Consider the following 13,277-nt stretch of genomic DNA (forward strand, 5'->3'; position numbering starts at 1 on the left):
GGGGAGTATGAAACCTCTGCCCTAAACCCTAACTCCCCCAAGTATTAATCCTACAGTACTCAACGGGGACGGCGTGGCACGGTTGGGAGTGGCCGTGCCAGCAACCTGAGGGTTCCTGGTTCAATCCCCACCTTCTACCAACTTCGTCACGTCCGTTGTGTCCTTGAGCAAGACACTTCACCCTTGCTCCTGATGGGTCGTGGCACGGCAGCTCCTGCCATCAGTGTGTGAATGGGTGAATGTGGAAAGGTAGAAAATCGCTATACAAGTATAACCCATTTACCATTACTCCCCGGCCCTAATCCTAAAATATCTAATCATAGAACCTAAATTCACCCCCTAAACCTACTCAAGACCCTAACCCTAGTTAACATGAATCCTACCCTTAATCCCTGATCATAACCTCAAATGCTAACCCTAATTGATTAATTGTTTTTCATGTATGAAAAAGTATTTCTTTCACTTCGGGTGTGTTCAATCGTTTTTTATTACCTGGCCTATCCTGACAAATTCAGCCTGCCGCGCCTCTTCCTTCTTGCGCGCCGACTTTGGCGACTCGGGCAGCACGTCGCTGAAGGAGCGCCGGTTCAACATGTTCTGCGGGGAAAAAGGGACCTAACATGCGGCGCACCATCACACGTGGAGGAGGGAGGGAAGGAAGGAAGGAAAGAAAGCAGAAGGAGGGTCTTAGGGAAGCTGACCCTGACAGTGACGGTGATGGTGAGAGCCGGCTGAAGAAACAAGTGCAGAGGAAAAGCGAAGGCAGCACTGCAGTGGAATCAGTCAGTGCTGTGGCGCAGTACACAGTGGACTGCAGTGGATCGCAGCGCAACACAGTCAGCAGGTTCTGAAGTCACAGCGGTGACAAGGAAGGAGGGAGTGGAGGAGGAAGACAAAAGGGGCAGAAGAAACAAAAAAAAAATGGGCTTTTATCCAAAAGTGGCTTTTACCTTATGCAGGTCGGGCATGAGGTCCTGGTAGAGCGAGCGGATCAACATGTCCAGGGTTCGTTGACGCTTCTGGGCAAATGTTGGCGTCTCCAGTGTGGCTTTCTCTCCATTGATTACTGCCGAGCCATAAGAGAGATGTATTGACATATTTTCTTTGTACGCCACAATCTTTAATCCAATCTTAATCCCCAGCAGCAGCTCAATCCATAAACTCAAGGAATGACCGGCAGAAAATACATACAGGAGGTGCTCGGTCGACGTATCGGTTGTGTTCCTACCACGGCGACGTTAGCTGAGTTTTAGTGCGAGTCGGCACTTATACCTAAATCATAGCTAAATAAAAAACTCGATACATGCAGAACACATCAAACACTGCCATAAAAAGACAAAATACAATAATTCCCTCACGAGGGTCACACTTCCTTACTGAAGGTATATAGACAGGAAGTCTCAAAAGTCAGACCAATCAATCAATCAAAGTTTATTTATATAGCCCTAAATCACAAGTGTCTCAAAGGGCTGCATAAGCCACTACTCTGCTCTGTCTACCTCATTGGATCAGATCCTTCATGATGCTGGTGACGTTTGACCGGCTAGGACCGAACAAGCAACCAATGTTTATTTCGACACTAACGTTTTACTATCTCTAATTTTGCATAGCTTTCATTTTATTTGATGCACTGCCATCAGAGGAGTCTGCCTCACTCTCGAGAGACAAAATGGAAAGTGAAGTTGTCCTTACTCAGTGTAGCGGCGCCCCCACTCTGTGTTAATTTACGCCATGCAACAAGTTATTTTTAACATTTTTGTGCTGTATTAATAATGTAATTAATTAATTAAATTAATGTAATGTAACGCCATAATACAAAATTGCGTGATTCAAAACTTTGTAATAAAAAAACGTACAGATACAAAACGTTGTCATGCAACCCATCGTCATAAAACGTGGTCGTGCAAAACGTCGTAGTACAGAACATCGTAGTACAGAACGGCGTAGTAAAGATTGTCATAGTACAAAATGTTGTCATACTAAACGTCGTCATGCAAACCGTCGTCACAAAAAAGGTCTTAATGCAAATTGTCCTGATACAAAACGCCCTAATACAAAACATCGGAGGACAAAACATTGTCGTACAAAACATCGTAGTACAAAACGTCTTAATGTAAATCGTTCTGATACAAAACGTACTAATACAAAACATCTTAGTACAAAACATTGTCGTACAAAATGTTGTAGTACAAAACGTTGCCATGCAGAACGTCATCATGCAAAACATCTTAATGCAAATCGTCCTGATACAAACCGTCGTAGCACAGAACATAATATTGTAATACTAAACCTTTTTTAGGAAAACTGTCGTCATACAAAACGTCTTAATGCAAATTGTCCTGATAAAAAACATCGTAGTACAAAATACTGTCGGACAAAAAATCGTAGTACAAAACGTCATGCGAAATGTCGTCATACAAAACATCTTAATGCAAATCATCCTGATACAAAAGGTCCTAATACAATATATCGTGGTACAAAACGTTGCCATACAAGACGTTGTCACGAAAAACGTCCTAATGTATTATCCTAGTACAAAACATTGTAGCACAAAACATTGTAGTACAAAACATCATAGTACAAACTTTTGTCGTACAAAATGTTGTCATGCAAAACGTCATACAAAACGTCTTAATGCAAATCGTACTGATACAAAACGTCCCAATACAATATATCGTAGTACAAAACATTGCCATACAAAATGTCGTCATGAAAAACGTCCTAACATATCATCATAGTATAAAACATTTTAATACAAAACATTGTAGTACAAAACGTCGTCATACAAAATATCCAAATGCAAATCATAACGATACAAAATGTCACTGTGAAAAACGTCCTATTACAAAACATCCTATTTCAAAACATCGTAACACGAGGATAGCTTGTAAAGAATGTATGGATTTTCTTTAAATATCTAAGTTTATGTAAACACGTAAGGTAGAACCTCGATTTAAGAACCCCTTTTTGCCACTTTTCCATTTACAAACTATTAGATCGAGCCAAGCATGCCTCTGTTTGCGAATCTTGTCTTTGTGTACGAACACTCAATTTATTAATTTCGTGTCACAATAGGAGCCATTTTGTGCTCGCTCGTATTGAAGAGATTGACGAAGCAGGCTTCGTACCACAACATGTTTCCAGCTGTGATAGGAACTGACTTTTATGTAAAAAGATGCCAAAGCGAACTTACATCACAGCGGAGGAGAAATCGCTACATCTCGTTCAGAGGCTCCTCTTTAAAGAGCACACGCAAACACACATGTGAAGGGGATTTAATTCTTTCAAATGTGTATTATAGTAGCAATACGGTTGTTAAAATAAGGGATTCTTGGGATTTCTGATCGTTTGTGAGGGCAGCAAAGGGACTTGTCTGTGTGTGTGTTGGCATGGCACCGCATAAAGGACAGCTTAGCTTGTTGTTGTTGTCATTTTGACTTGTTAATAAAAAGACAGATCCATCACCTCCTTCTTATGTTTGTTTGATATACACTTGATATTGTATTCAAAGTGTACAAACCTTCACTAAAATAGGGACTTTTGTTGAGGCTGGAACCCATTATTCATACACTATATTGCCAAACATGGGCCGCTCTCAGTGATTTCCAGCGTGGAATTGTCATAGGATTCCACAAATCCCATCTGTGCAACAAATCCAATCGCCCCAATTTCCATGCTCCTAAATATTCCAAAGTCAACTGTCGGCTTTATTATAAGAAAATGGAAAAGTTTGGGAACAACAGCAACCAAGCCAAGAAGTGGTAGGCCACGTAAACTGACAGAGGGGTCAGCAGATGATGAAGCGCATAGTGCAAAGAGGTCGCCGACTTTCTGCAGTCATTTGCTACATAACTCCAAACTTCATCTGACCTTCCAATTTAGCCCACGTACAGTACGCAGAGAGCTTCATGGAATGAGTTTTCATTGCCAAGCAGCTGCATCTAAACCATACATTACTAAGTCCCATGCAAAGCTTCAGATGCAGTGGTGTAAAGCACGTTGCCACTGGACTCTAGAGCAGGTGAGACTCCTTCTCTGGAGTGATGAATCACACTTTTCCATCTGGAAATCTGATGGACGAGTCTGGGTTTGGAGGTTGCCAGGAGAACGGTACATTTCGGACTGATTTGTGCCGAGTGTGAAAGTTGGTGGAGGAGGGGGGTGGGGTTGATTTTCAGGAGTTGGGCTTGGCCCCTTAGTTTCAGTGAAATTAACTTTGAATGCTCCAGGATATCAAAACATTTTGGACAATTCCATGTTCCCAACCTTGTAGGAACAGTTTGGAGCGGGCCTCTTCCTTTTCCGACATGACTGTAGACCAGTGCACAAAGCAAGGTCCATAAAGACAGGTATGACAGAGTCTGGTGTGGATGAACTTGACTGGCCTGCACAGAGTCCTGACCTGAACCCAATAGAACACCTTTGGGATGAATTAGAACGGACACTAAGAGCCGGGCCGTCTCAACCAACATCAGTGTGCGACCTCACCAATGCGTTTTTGGAAGAATGGTCGAAAATTCCTATAATCCCACTCCGCAACCTTGTGGACAGCCTTCCCAGAAGAGTTGAAGCTGTAATAGCTGCAAAAGGTGGACCGAGATCATATTGAACCCTATGGGTTAAGAATGGGATGGCACTTCAAGTTCATATGTAAGTCAAGGCAGGTGGCCAAATACATTAAGCAATATAGTGTATTTCATGTTTGCTTCACTAAACAAAGTTTTTGATTTGCGAACCCTGTTAAAGAACCAATTAAGACCCTAAATGGAGGTTGCACTGTACGTTGCATTCGTTAAAGCTGCTACTAAGGCAGTGGTTCTTAACCTGGGTTCGATCGAACCCTAGGGGTTCGGTGAGTCAGCCTCAGGGGTTTGGAAAGGCCTCCGCCGCAGAGGTCAAGAAACACCCGACTCATCGTGTAAATGTTGTAGGCACAATACCAATGTGCATTTTGCAAATTTGTATAATGCGCAATCTTTTTGCAAATTGCTTCCAGCTATATATTTGCATAATGTGTGTTGCACATTTTGCAAATCAACGGGCGCAAATACATTTTATTGGTGTCAAAATAATTTATTAAATACATATGTAAATCTATTCATTTGTTGTCGGGACAATATAACTGAGTATTGCCCTCAAATCAGTCCAACCCTATGCCTAACCCTAACCACTATACAGTGTACATCCACGACCAAAGTACTTACTAAACTACTACCACAACTTGGTTTACTATTTATAAAATATAATAATGTAGGGTTACTGACAAAACCATCCACAAAATCTCGTCTTGCGATATGCAAATTGATTGCGCACAATGAAAATGACGTATAATTTGCAAAGTGCACGAGATTGGTGAAATGCTTACAACATAAATAAAAACTTCTCCCTATCGGCGTATTATGGATACGGCAACAGCAGAAGTCACACTGATTTGCAGGTGTGTAATTTGTTGTGAGTTCATCCACTGTGTTGGTTTTGTTCTTTGAACAAGGTGATGTTCATGCACAGTTCATTTTGTGCACCAGTTAAAAAACATTACGTTGTCCTGAATTTGAAAAAAACTACGCATTTTATTTTTCATTAAAGAAGGGTTCAGTGAATGCGCGTATGCAACTGGTGGGGTTCAGTACCTCCAACAAGGTTAAGAACCACTGTACTTAGGGGTTGTTTTTTCCGGTGTGTATGCCGAGAACATGTAAAAAATAGATGAATGAATCCATCTTACATTTGACTAGTAAAAAGTCCCTGAATTCGTGGTGATCAGTAAACACGGGCGGCGAGGGGAGGGGAGGTCCAAACAGCGGCACGCTCTCTTCTGAAAATATCTTCAACCTGAGGACAGAGTCTGTCATCAAGAAATGTCAAGTTTTAAAGTAGCCACATTTAAAGATCTCACTCACCTGTAGCTGTCATTCTGGCTGTTATATCTAACTAATGCAAATATATCTACAAGCGCAAGTGAAAGAAAAACACGGCGCTTAGAATGTGACTCGCTCGTTGCTGTGAAGGATACGAGTGAAGTGCGATCGGATCATGGAGGGTTTGAAGGACGACGAGGCTTCGTCGCCCTCCTGGAACACTATGGTAACAATGTCATTTCCAATGTGCCTCTTTCGCTCCACCTGTCGGGCGAGAACACAGCAGAGAGGCGCTCGGTGAGGTGTTTGCCCCCTGGATTCATTTTTCCGAGCGACGAATCTGACATGGACTGAAACCCGACGCCGGTCTACACAGACAAACACAGCAACAAAAGCAGACACCTGTTGTTTGTTCTCTTTAGAATACGGCAACATGGTGGACACGTGGAACATGAGTTCGTGGCCCTGATACACGGTGTAGATGGACTTGATCCCTGTAGTGTCGTCTGGAAGAAGCAGTGACAAGTAACGATTATTACAAGTTTTTCCCTTAAGCACCAGTAAAGTAGAAAAACAAGTTTACTTTAAATGCTTGTTTGTGTTTCATTGTATCCGTTGAACCATATTAAATCATATTTACAAAGTACCATATTTCCTTGAATAGCCGCCGGGCATGTAATATGCGCCTGCCTTGAATTACTGCCGGGTAAAACTCGCTCACCAAATTAATAAGCGCATCGTGTCAAATTTGTCACGTCACAAGTGACGCCTACCCTGCAGATATTTTTAAAACGACGGAAAAGTTTTTTTTGCCTTTACTGTGTGTAAACCAGGGGTCTTTTTCCACAGCCATACAGATCACACTAATGGTTGTGATATAAAACAATTTTAACATTCTTACTAATATGCGCCACACTCTGTGAACCCTAACCAAATAAGAATAACAAACACATTTCTGGAGAGTATGGGCTCTGTGGCACATTATAAACGCAGCATAGGGGATTACCCATAATGCCGTGTATCCGTGACTCTTGGATATATTATACACGCGCCTTCAACCCCGCCTCCCCTTCCGTGCGTTGGTTGAGGTGTGCGGGGTTGGGGGCGCGTGTATAATATATCCAAGAGTCACGGATGCACGGCATTAGGGGTAATCCCTATGCTGCGTTCATAATGTGCCACAGAGCCAATGCTCTCCAGAAATGTGTTTGGTGTGGGTTCACAGAGTGTGGCGCGTATTAGTCAGAGTTTTAAAGTTGTTTATATCACAACCATGGCTGTTGACCAAGTATGCATTGCAATCTCGTATGAAAAGCAGCAAAACACATGTGTCCGGAACGCACGCACGCACGCACGCACGCACGCACGCACGCACGCACGCACGCACGCACGAAGACAGCATGGTGTATTATTGGGCGCGATGACATGCTGTAGAGCAGTGGTCCCCAACCACCGGGCCGCGGACGCAGAAAAAGGTTTTATTATTATTTTTTATATCACACTCAATTTTTTACTGCATGCCATTGGTAAGCGCAGGGGTGAGAAGAGGTTTTAAAATTATTAGCCCCTGCTTACTTTTACCGCATGCTTAGAATAAGCGCAGGAGTGAGAAGAGGTTTTAAATTAATTAGCGCCCTGGCGGCTATTCAAGGAATTACGGTATGTAAAAAAAATATGGTCCAAAAAGTCACAAAATGCCAAAAATTCAGTCAGCAATTTTGAATATTCCACTTCGAACACCTTCGGTAATTTCCGTAGATTAACGTCACGATGGGAACACTTCTTTATTATCCGTATTATTAGATGAGACATACTGGAAATACGCATATATTTCAAAGCGATGTGTTGTTTATCATTCACACTCTTATATAAATCAAAACACATATGATTGGCTTTTTTTATGCATTTAAAATCGTAAATAAATAGCTACCAATTGAGTCAACAGAGCCAGTGTCCTTAGTTGCGCTCATTTTAACCTCTATAAAACATCCAAAACGCGACAACAATACTCCTATTACATGTGACCTAAAAATGAACCCCCGAGTGGGCGAAAAAGACACAAAAAGTTGCAGCAACTTTTCTTAAACCATCATGAGGATTGCGATTGAATCTTCATCCAAACAGAATTATGTAAGCGTCCCGTCGGTTGACATCCCAGCGAGAGTGGAAATATTACAGTAAGTGTTTGTTTTGTTATGGTTTAAAATGGTTAGTTTATATGTTTATACAAATCAAAACACATATGCTTGGCTTTTTTTATGCATTCAAAATCGTAAATAAATAGTTAACAATTGAGTCAACAGAGCCAGTGTCCTTAGTTGCGCTCATTTTAACCTCTATAAAACATCCAAAAGGCGACAACAATACTCCTATTACATGTTGTGACCTAAAAATTAACCAATTATGAGTGATATTGTTATCATAAGCGCTAACGCAGACTGACTACTTTTGGGGGCGCATTGATAGCAGAAAACAAATGCTAGCTTATGCTGCTATTGTTGAGACACTATAAGCCGGCGGCTGATTCTGCTTAATCTCAAACTTGCTAAAATTAACATTAGATTATAATTAATGCATCTCTCACCTGCTAGTAGAAAAATGTGGCATGGACTGACAGGCTGGTCAACTTTCACAACCCCCGAGTGGGCGAAAAAGACACAAAAAGACGCTTGTTGGAGCAACTTTTCTTAAACCATCATGAGGATTGCGATTGAATCTTCAGCTAAACGGAATTATGTAAGCGTCCCGTCGGTTGACATCCCAGCGAGAGTGGAAATATTACAGTAAGTGTTTGTTTTGTTATGGTTTAAAATGGTTAATTTATATGTTTAGCACCAAACAATGCTGCTGATGCTAGTATTACCAAAATGCGACATCCCTTTAGCTTCTAAAACTTATTGCTCATTCTGTTTGCGTTCCGGCTGAAAAATAAAAGGTTCAGGATCAAAATGTTCCAAAAGTAATAGTTTTTGGCACGCACAAAGTCTGCTTGGTTAACACTGTTGTTGATTGGAAAGGGATCTTTAGTTCGGAGTGCGACGTCACGGATCACGTGACTGGCTGCTTCATTACCTCATTAATGGCTCGGGAATCTCGGTGAGATTGATACAATTTTGATCATATCTAATCAACCGCAAACTTTTTAACTCTTTTGGTGTCATAAATCAGATATATATGATGATAGCTTCAAAATCGAGGAAACTTGTACCACTCTACTGGTACTATAAGGGAGAACTGCACTTTTTGGGGGGATTTTGGTCTATCACTCACAATCCTTATGTAAGACAGGGAACACACCTAGTACCAACCTCGTCACGTCCGTTGTGTCGTTAGCAAGACACTTCACCCTTGGTCCAGATGGGTGCTGGTTAGCGCCTTGCATGGCAGCTCCCTCCATCAGTGTGTGAATGTGTGTGTGAATGGGTGAATTAGGAAGTAGTGTCAAAGCGCTTTGAGTACCTTGAAGGTAGAAAAGCGCAATACAAGTACAACCCATTTACCATTTACCATTTATTCAGTTGAATATGCTTCAAAGACAACATATTTGATGTTCAAACTGATAAACATTTTTTTTTTTGCAAATAATCATTAACTTTAGAACTTGATGCCAGCAACACGTGACAAAGAAAATGGGAAAGGTGGCAATAAATACTGATAATGTTGAGGAATGCTCATCAAACACTTATTTGGAAAATCCCACAGGTGTGCAGTCTAATTGGGAACAGGTGGGTGCCATGATTGGGTATAAAAACAGCTTCCCAAAAAATGCTCAGTCTTTCACAAGAAAGGATGGGTCGAGGTACACCCCTTTGTCCACAACTGCGTGAGCAAATAGTCAAGCAGTTTAAGAACAACGTTTCTCAAAGTGCAATTGCAAAAAATTTAGGGATTTCAACATCTACGGTCCATAATATCATCAAAAGGTTCAGAGAATCTGGAGAAATCCCTCCACGTAAGTGGCATGGCCGGAAACCAAAACTGAATGAACGGGACCTTCGATCCCTCAGACGGCACTGTATCAAAAACCGATATCAATCTCTAAAAGATATGACCACATGGGCTCAGGAACACTTCAGAAAACCATTGTCACTAAATACAGTTTGTCGCTACATCTGTAAGTTTAAGTTAAAGCTCTACTATGCAAAGTGAAAGCCATTTATCAACAACATCCAGAAACGCCGCCGGTTTTTCCGGGCCCGAGATAATCTTAGATGGACTGATGCAAAGTGGAAAAGTGTTCTGTGGTCTGACGAGTCCACATTTCAAATTGTTTTTGGAATTATTTGACATTGTGTCATCCGGACCAAAGGGGAACCGAACCATCAAGACTGTTATCGACGCAAAGTTAAAAAACCAGCATCTGTGATTGTATGGGGGTGCATTAGTGCTCAAGGCATGGGTAACTTACACATCTGTGAAGGCACCATTAATGCTGAAATGTAAATACAGCTTTTGGAACAACATATGCTGCTTTTAAGCGCCGTCTTTTTCATGGATGCCCCTGCTTATTTCAGCAAGACAATGCCAAACCACATTCAGCACGTGTTACAACAGCCTGGCTTCGTAAAAAAAGAGTGCGGGTACTTTCCTGGCCCGCCTGCAGTCCAGACCTGTCTCCCATTGAAAATGTGTGGCGCATAATGAAGCGTAAAATACGACAGCGGAGACCCCGGACTGTTGAACGACTGAAGCTCTACATTAAACAAGAATGGGAAAGAATTCCACTTTCAAAGCTTCAACAATTAGTTTCCTCAGTTCCCAAACGTTTATTGAGTGTTGTTAAAAGAAAAGGTGATGTAACACAGTGGTGAATATGCCCATTCCCAACTACTTTGGCATGTTTTGCAGCCATGAAATTCTAAGCTAATTATTATTTGCGAAAAAAATAAAGGTTATTGGTTTGAACATCAAATATCTTGTCTTTGTAGTGCCTTCAATTGATTATGGGTTGAAAAGTATTTTGCAAATCATTGTATTCTGTTTTTATTTACCTCTAACACAATTTCCCAACTCATATGGAAACAGGGTTTGTACAAACAAAGTGTTCCTGAGCCCATGTGGTGATATCCTTTACACACTGATGTCAGTTTTTGATGCAGTACCGCCTGAGGTATCAGAAGTCCGTAATATCATCGCTTACGTGCAGTGATTTCTCCAGATTCTCTGAACTTTTTGATGATTTTACGGACCGTAGATGGTAAAATCCCTAAATTCCTTGCAATAGCTCGTTGAGAAATGTTGTTCTAAAACTGTTCGACAATTTGCTTACAAAGTGGTGACTCCCACCCCATCCTTGTTTGTGAATTACTTAGCATTTCATGGAAGCTGCTTTTATACCCAATCATGGCACTCACCTGTTCTCAATTCGCCTGCACACCTGTGGGATGTTCCAAATAAGTGTTTGATGAGTATTTCTCAACTTTATCAGTATTTATTGCCACTTTTCCCAACTTCTTTGTCACATGTTGCTGGCATCAAATTCTAAAGATAAGGATTATTTGCAAAAAAAAAAAAATGTTTATCAGTTTGAACATCAAATATGTTGTCTTTGAAGCATATTCAACTGAATATGGGTTGAAAATGATTTGCAAATCTTTGTATTCTGTTTATATTTATCTAACACAATTTCCCAACTCATATGGAAACGGGGTTTGTAAATGTGATTTATTCTATCTCATTAAGTTAGTTTATTGTAATGTAACAGTAGTTATTTTGGAGAGTTCTGTGATCTTGTAATATACAAATTATTTTTTTTAAATATTTTGTCGATTAAAATGTGCGTCACACCGCATTTCCAGAACAAACACACCTCATTCACGGAAAAATACCCAGCTGGAGATGCCCGAAAAAGAGCAGTTCCAGAACTGCTGTGGAAAGCTGATCAGAGCAAAAATACTTGGTGAGTTGTTTTTGTCGATTGTTTGATTTCATAAATGCGATAGCATAAGCGCAATAAAACTACAAGTAGCGTTATCATTTCAGGGCTCAAAGAGAGTTTTCGGCTTGAGGTGGGTTTTATTTGGTGGAAAATTGGATCAAAAGGCTCTTGGTATGCTAAAGGTTGCCAACCCCTCTTTTTGAGGACAAGCATCACAATGTTCTGCATGATGCACAATAAGCATCATGCAGCAGTATTGCTATAGAGATGAACAAGAAATACAAACTACGAACAAAATGTTCACTTATCGTACAATGTCTGCTCTCACTGGGATACCCTCTGATGGGATGATTCTATCTTCCCACGTGGATAAGGAATAAATCATAAATCTCGCACATGTTAAAAAAAAAAAAGGTACCGCAAACGAGCATCTTTTTGTCGGATTCGTATGGTCCCACTCATCAAGGTCTACTAGATTTTTAATTTTCCTGAAGGAACTCACCTGAAGGAATCAATAAAGTACTATCTATCTATCTATCTAGACATATGAAACGTGACAAATTGAGGGGGTGGACTATCCACTTTAACCGCCAGATGGCAGTAGAGTGCTGAATACATTTAAAAATGTATTCAAACTTTGACCACACCATCAGTCGCTTTTCAGATTAATAGCAATTCTTATTTGTAACAATTCCTACTCGATTAAAAACAAAAATTAAAAGTCAAAAATCTATTTAGATTTTGTTTATTTTCTTCTGTCCTGTCCAGCCACTCAGACAAATCATATTGTTGATCAGGGGTCACCAACCTTTTTGAAACCAAGAGCTACTTCTTGGGAACTGATTAATGCGAAGGGCTACCAGTTTGATACACACTTAAATAAATTGCCAGAAATAGCCAATTTGCTCAATTTACCTTTAGTAAATAAATATATATATATATATATATATATATATATATATATATATATATATACACATACACATACATATATATATGTAAAAAATGGGTATTTCTGTCCGTCATTCCATCATACATTTTTTTTTCTTTTACAGAAGGTTTTTTTATAGAGAATAAATGATGTAAAAAACACTTAATTGAACGGTTTAAAAGAGGAGAATACACGAAAAAAATGAAAATTGAATTTTGAGACATACTTTATCTTTAATTTCGACTCTTTAAAATTCAAAATTCAACCGAAAAAAATGAAGAGAAAAACTAGCTAATTTGAATCTTTTTGAAAAAATAAAAAACATAATTTATGGAACACCATCTGTAATTTTTACTGATGAAGATTAATTTTTGAATTTTGATGACATGTTTTAAATAGGTTAAAATCCACTTTGAAATAAGATTTAAATTTGATTCTACAGATTTTCTAGAATTTCCAGAATAATTTTTTTGAATTTTAATCATAAGTTTGAAGAAATATTTCACAAATATTCTTTGTCAAAAAAACAGAAGCTAAAATGAAGAATTAAATAAAAATGTATTTATTATTCTTTACAATAAAAAAAAAAACTTGAACATTGATTTAAATT

At 39.8% G+C, this 13,277-nt stretch overlaps 1 protein-coding gene across 7 annotated transcripts in view; it reads right to left on the reverse strand.

Moving 5' to 3' along the window:
* The window catches only part of garnl3 (GTPase activating Rap/RanGAP domain like 3), a 224,577-nt gene that overhangs the window by 43,528 nt on the left and 167,772 nt on the right, over positions 1-13,277 (reverse strand). For 5 of the 7 annotated variants that reach the window (XM_061908273.1, XM_061908270.1, XM_061908272.1 and 2 more), the window contains 6 exons: positions 6,261-6,364; positions 6,014-6,122; positions 5,901-5,946; positions 5,726-5,832; positions 951-1,066; positions 493-615 (listed from right to left, as the gene is read on the reverse strand). In XM_061908273.1, the coding sequence (XP_061764257.1) occupies positions 493-615; positions 951-1,066; positions 5,726-5,832; positions 5,901-5,946; positions 6,014-6,122; positions 6,261-6,364 (605 nt within the window). The remainder of the gene's footprint in view (positions 1-492; positions 616-950; positions 1,067-5,725; positions 5,833-5,900; positions 5,947-6,013; positions 6,123-6,260; positions 6,365-13,277) is intronic. The other 2 variants (XM_061908276.1, XM_061908271.1) reach the window with 1 other exon arrangement.

This window comes from Nerophis ophidion, linkage group LG08 (assembly GCF_033978795.1).
Source record: "Nerophis ophidion isolate RoL-2023_Sa linkage group LG08, RoL_Noph_v1.0, whole genome shotgun sequence".
Taxonomy (NCBI): domain Eukaryota; kingdom Metazoa; phylum Chordata; class Actinopteri; order Syngnathiformes; family Syngnathidae; genus Nerophis; species Nerophis ophidion.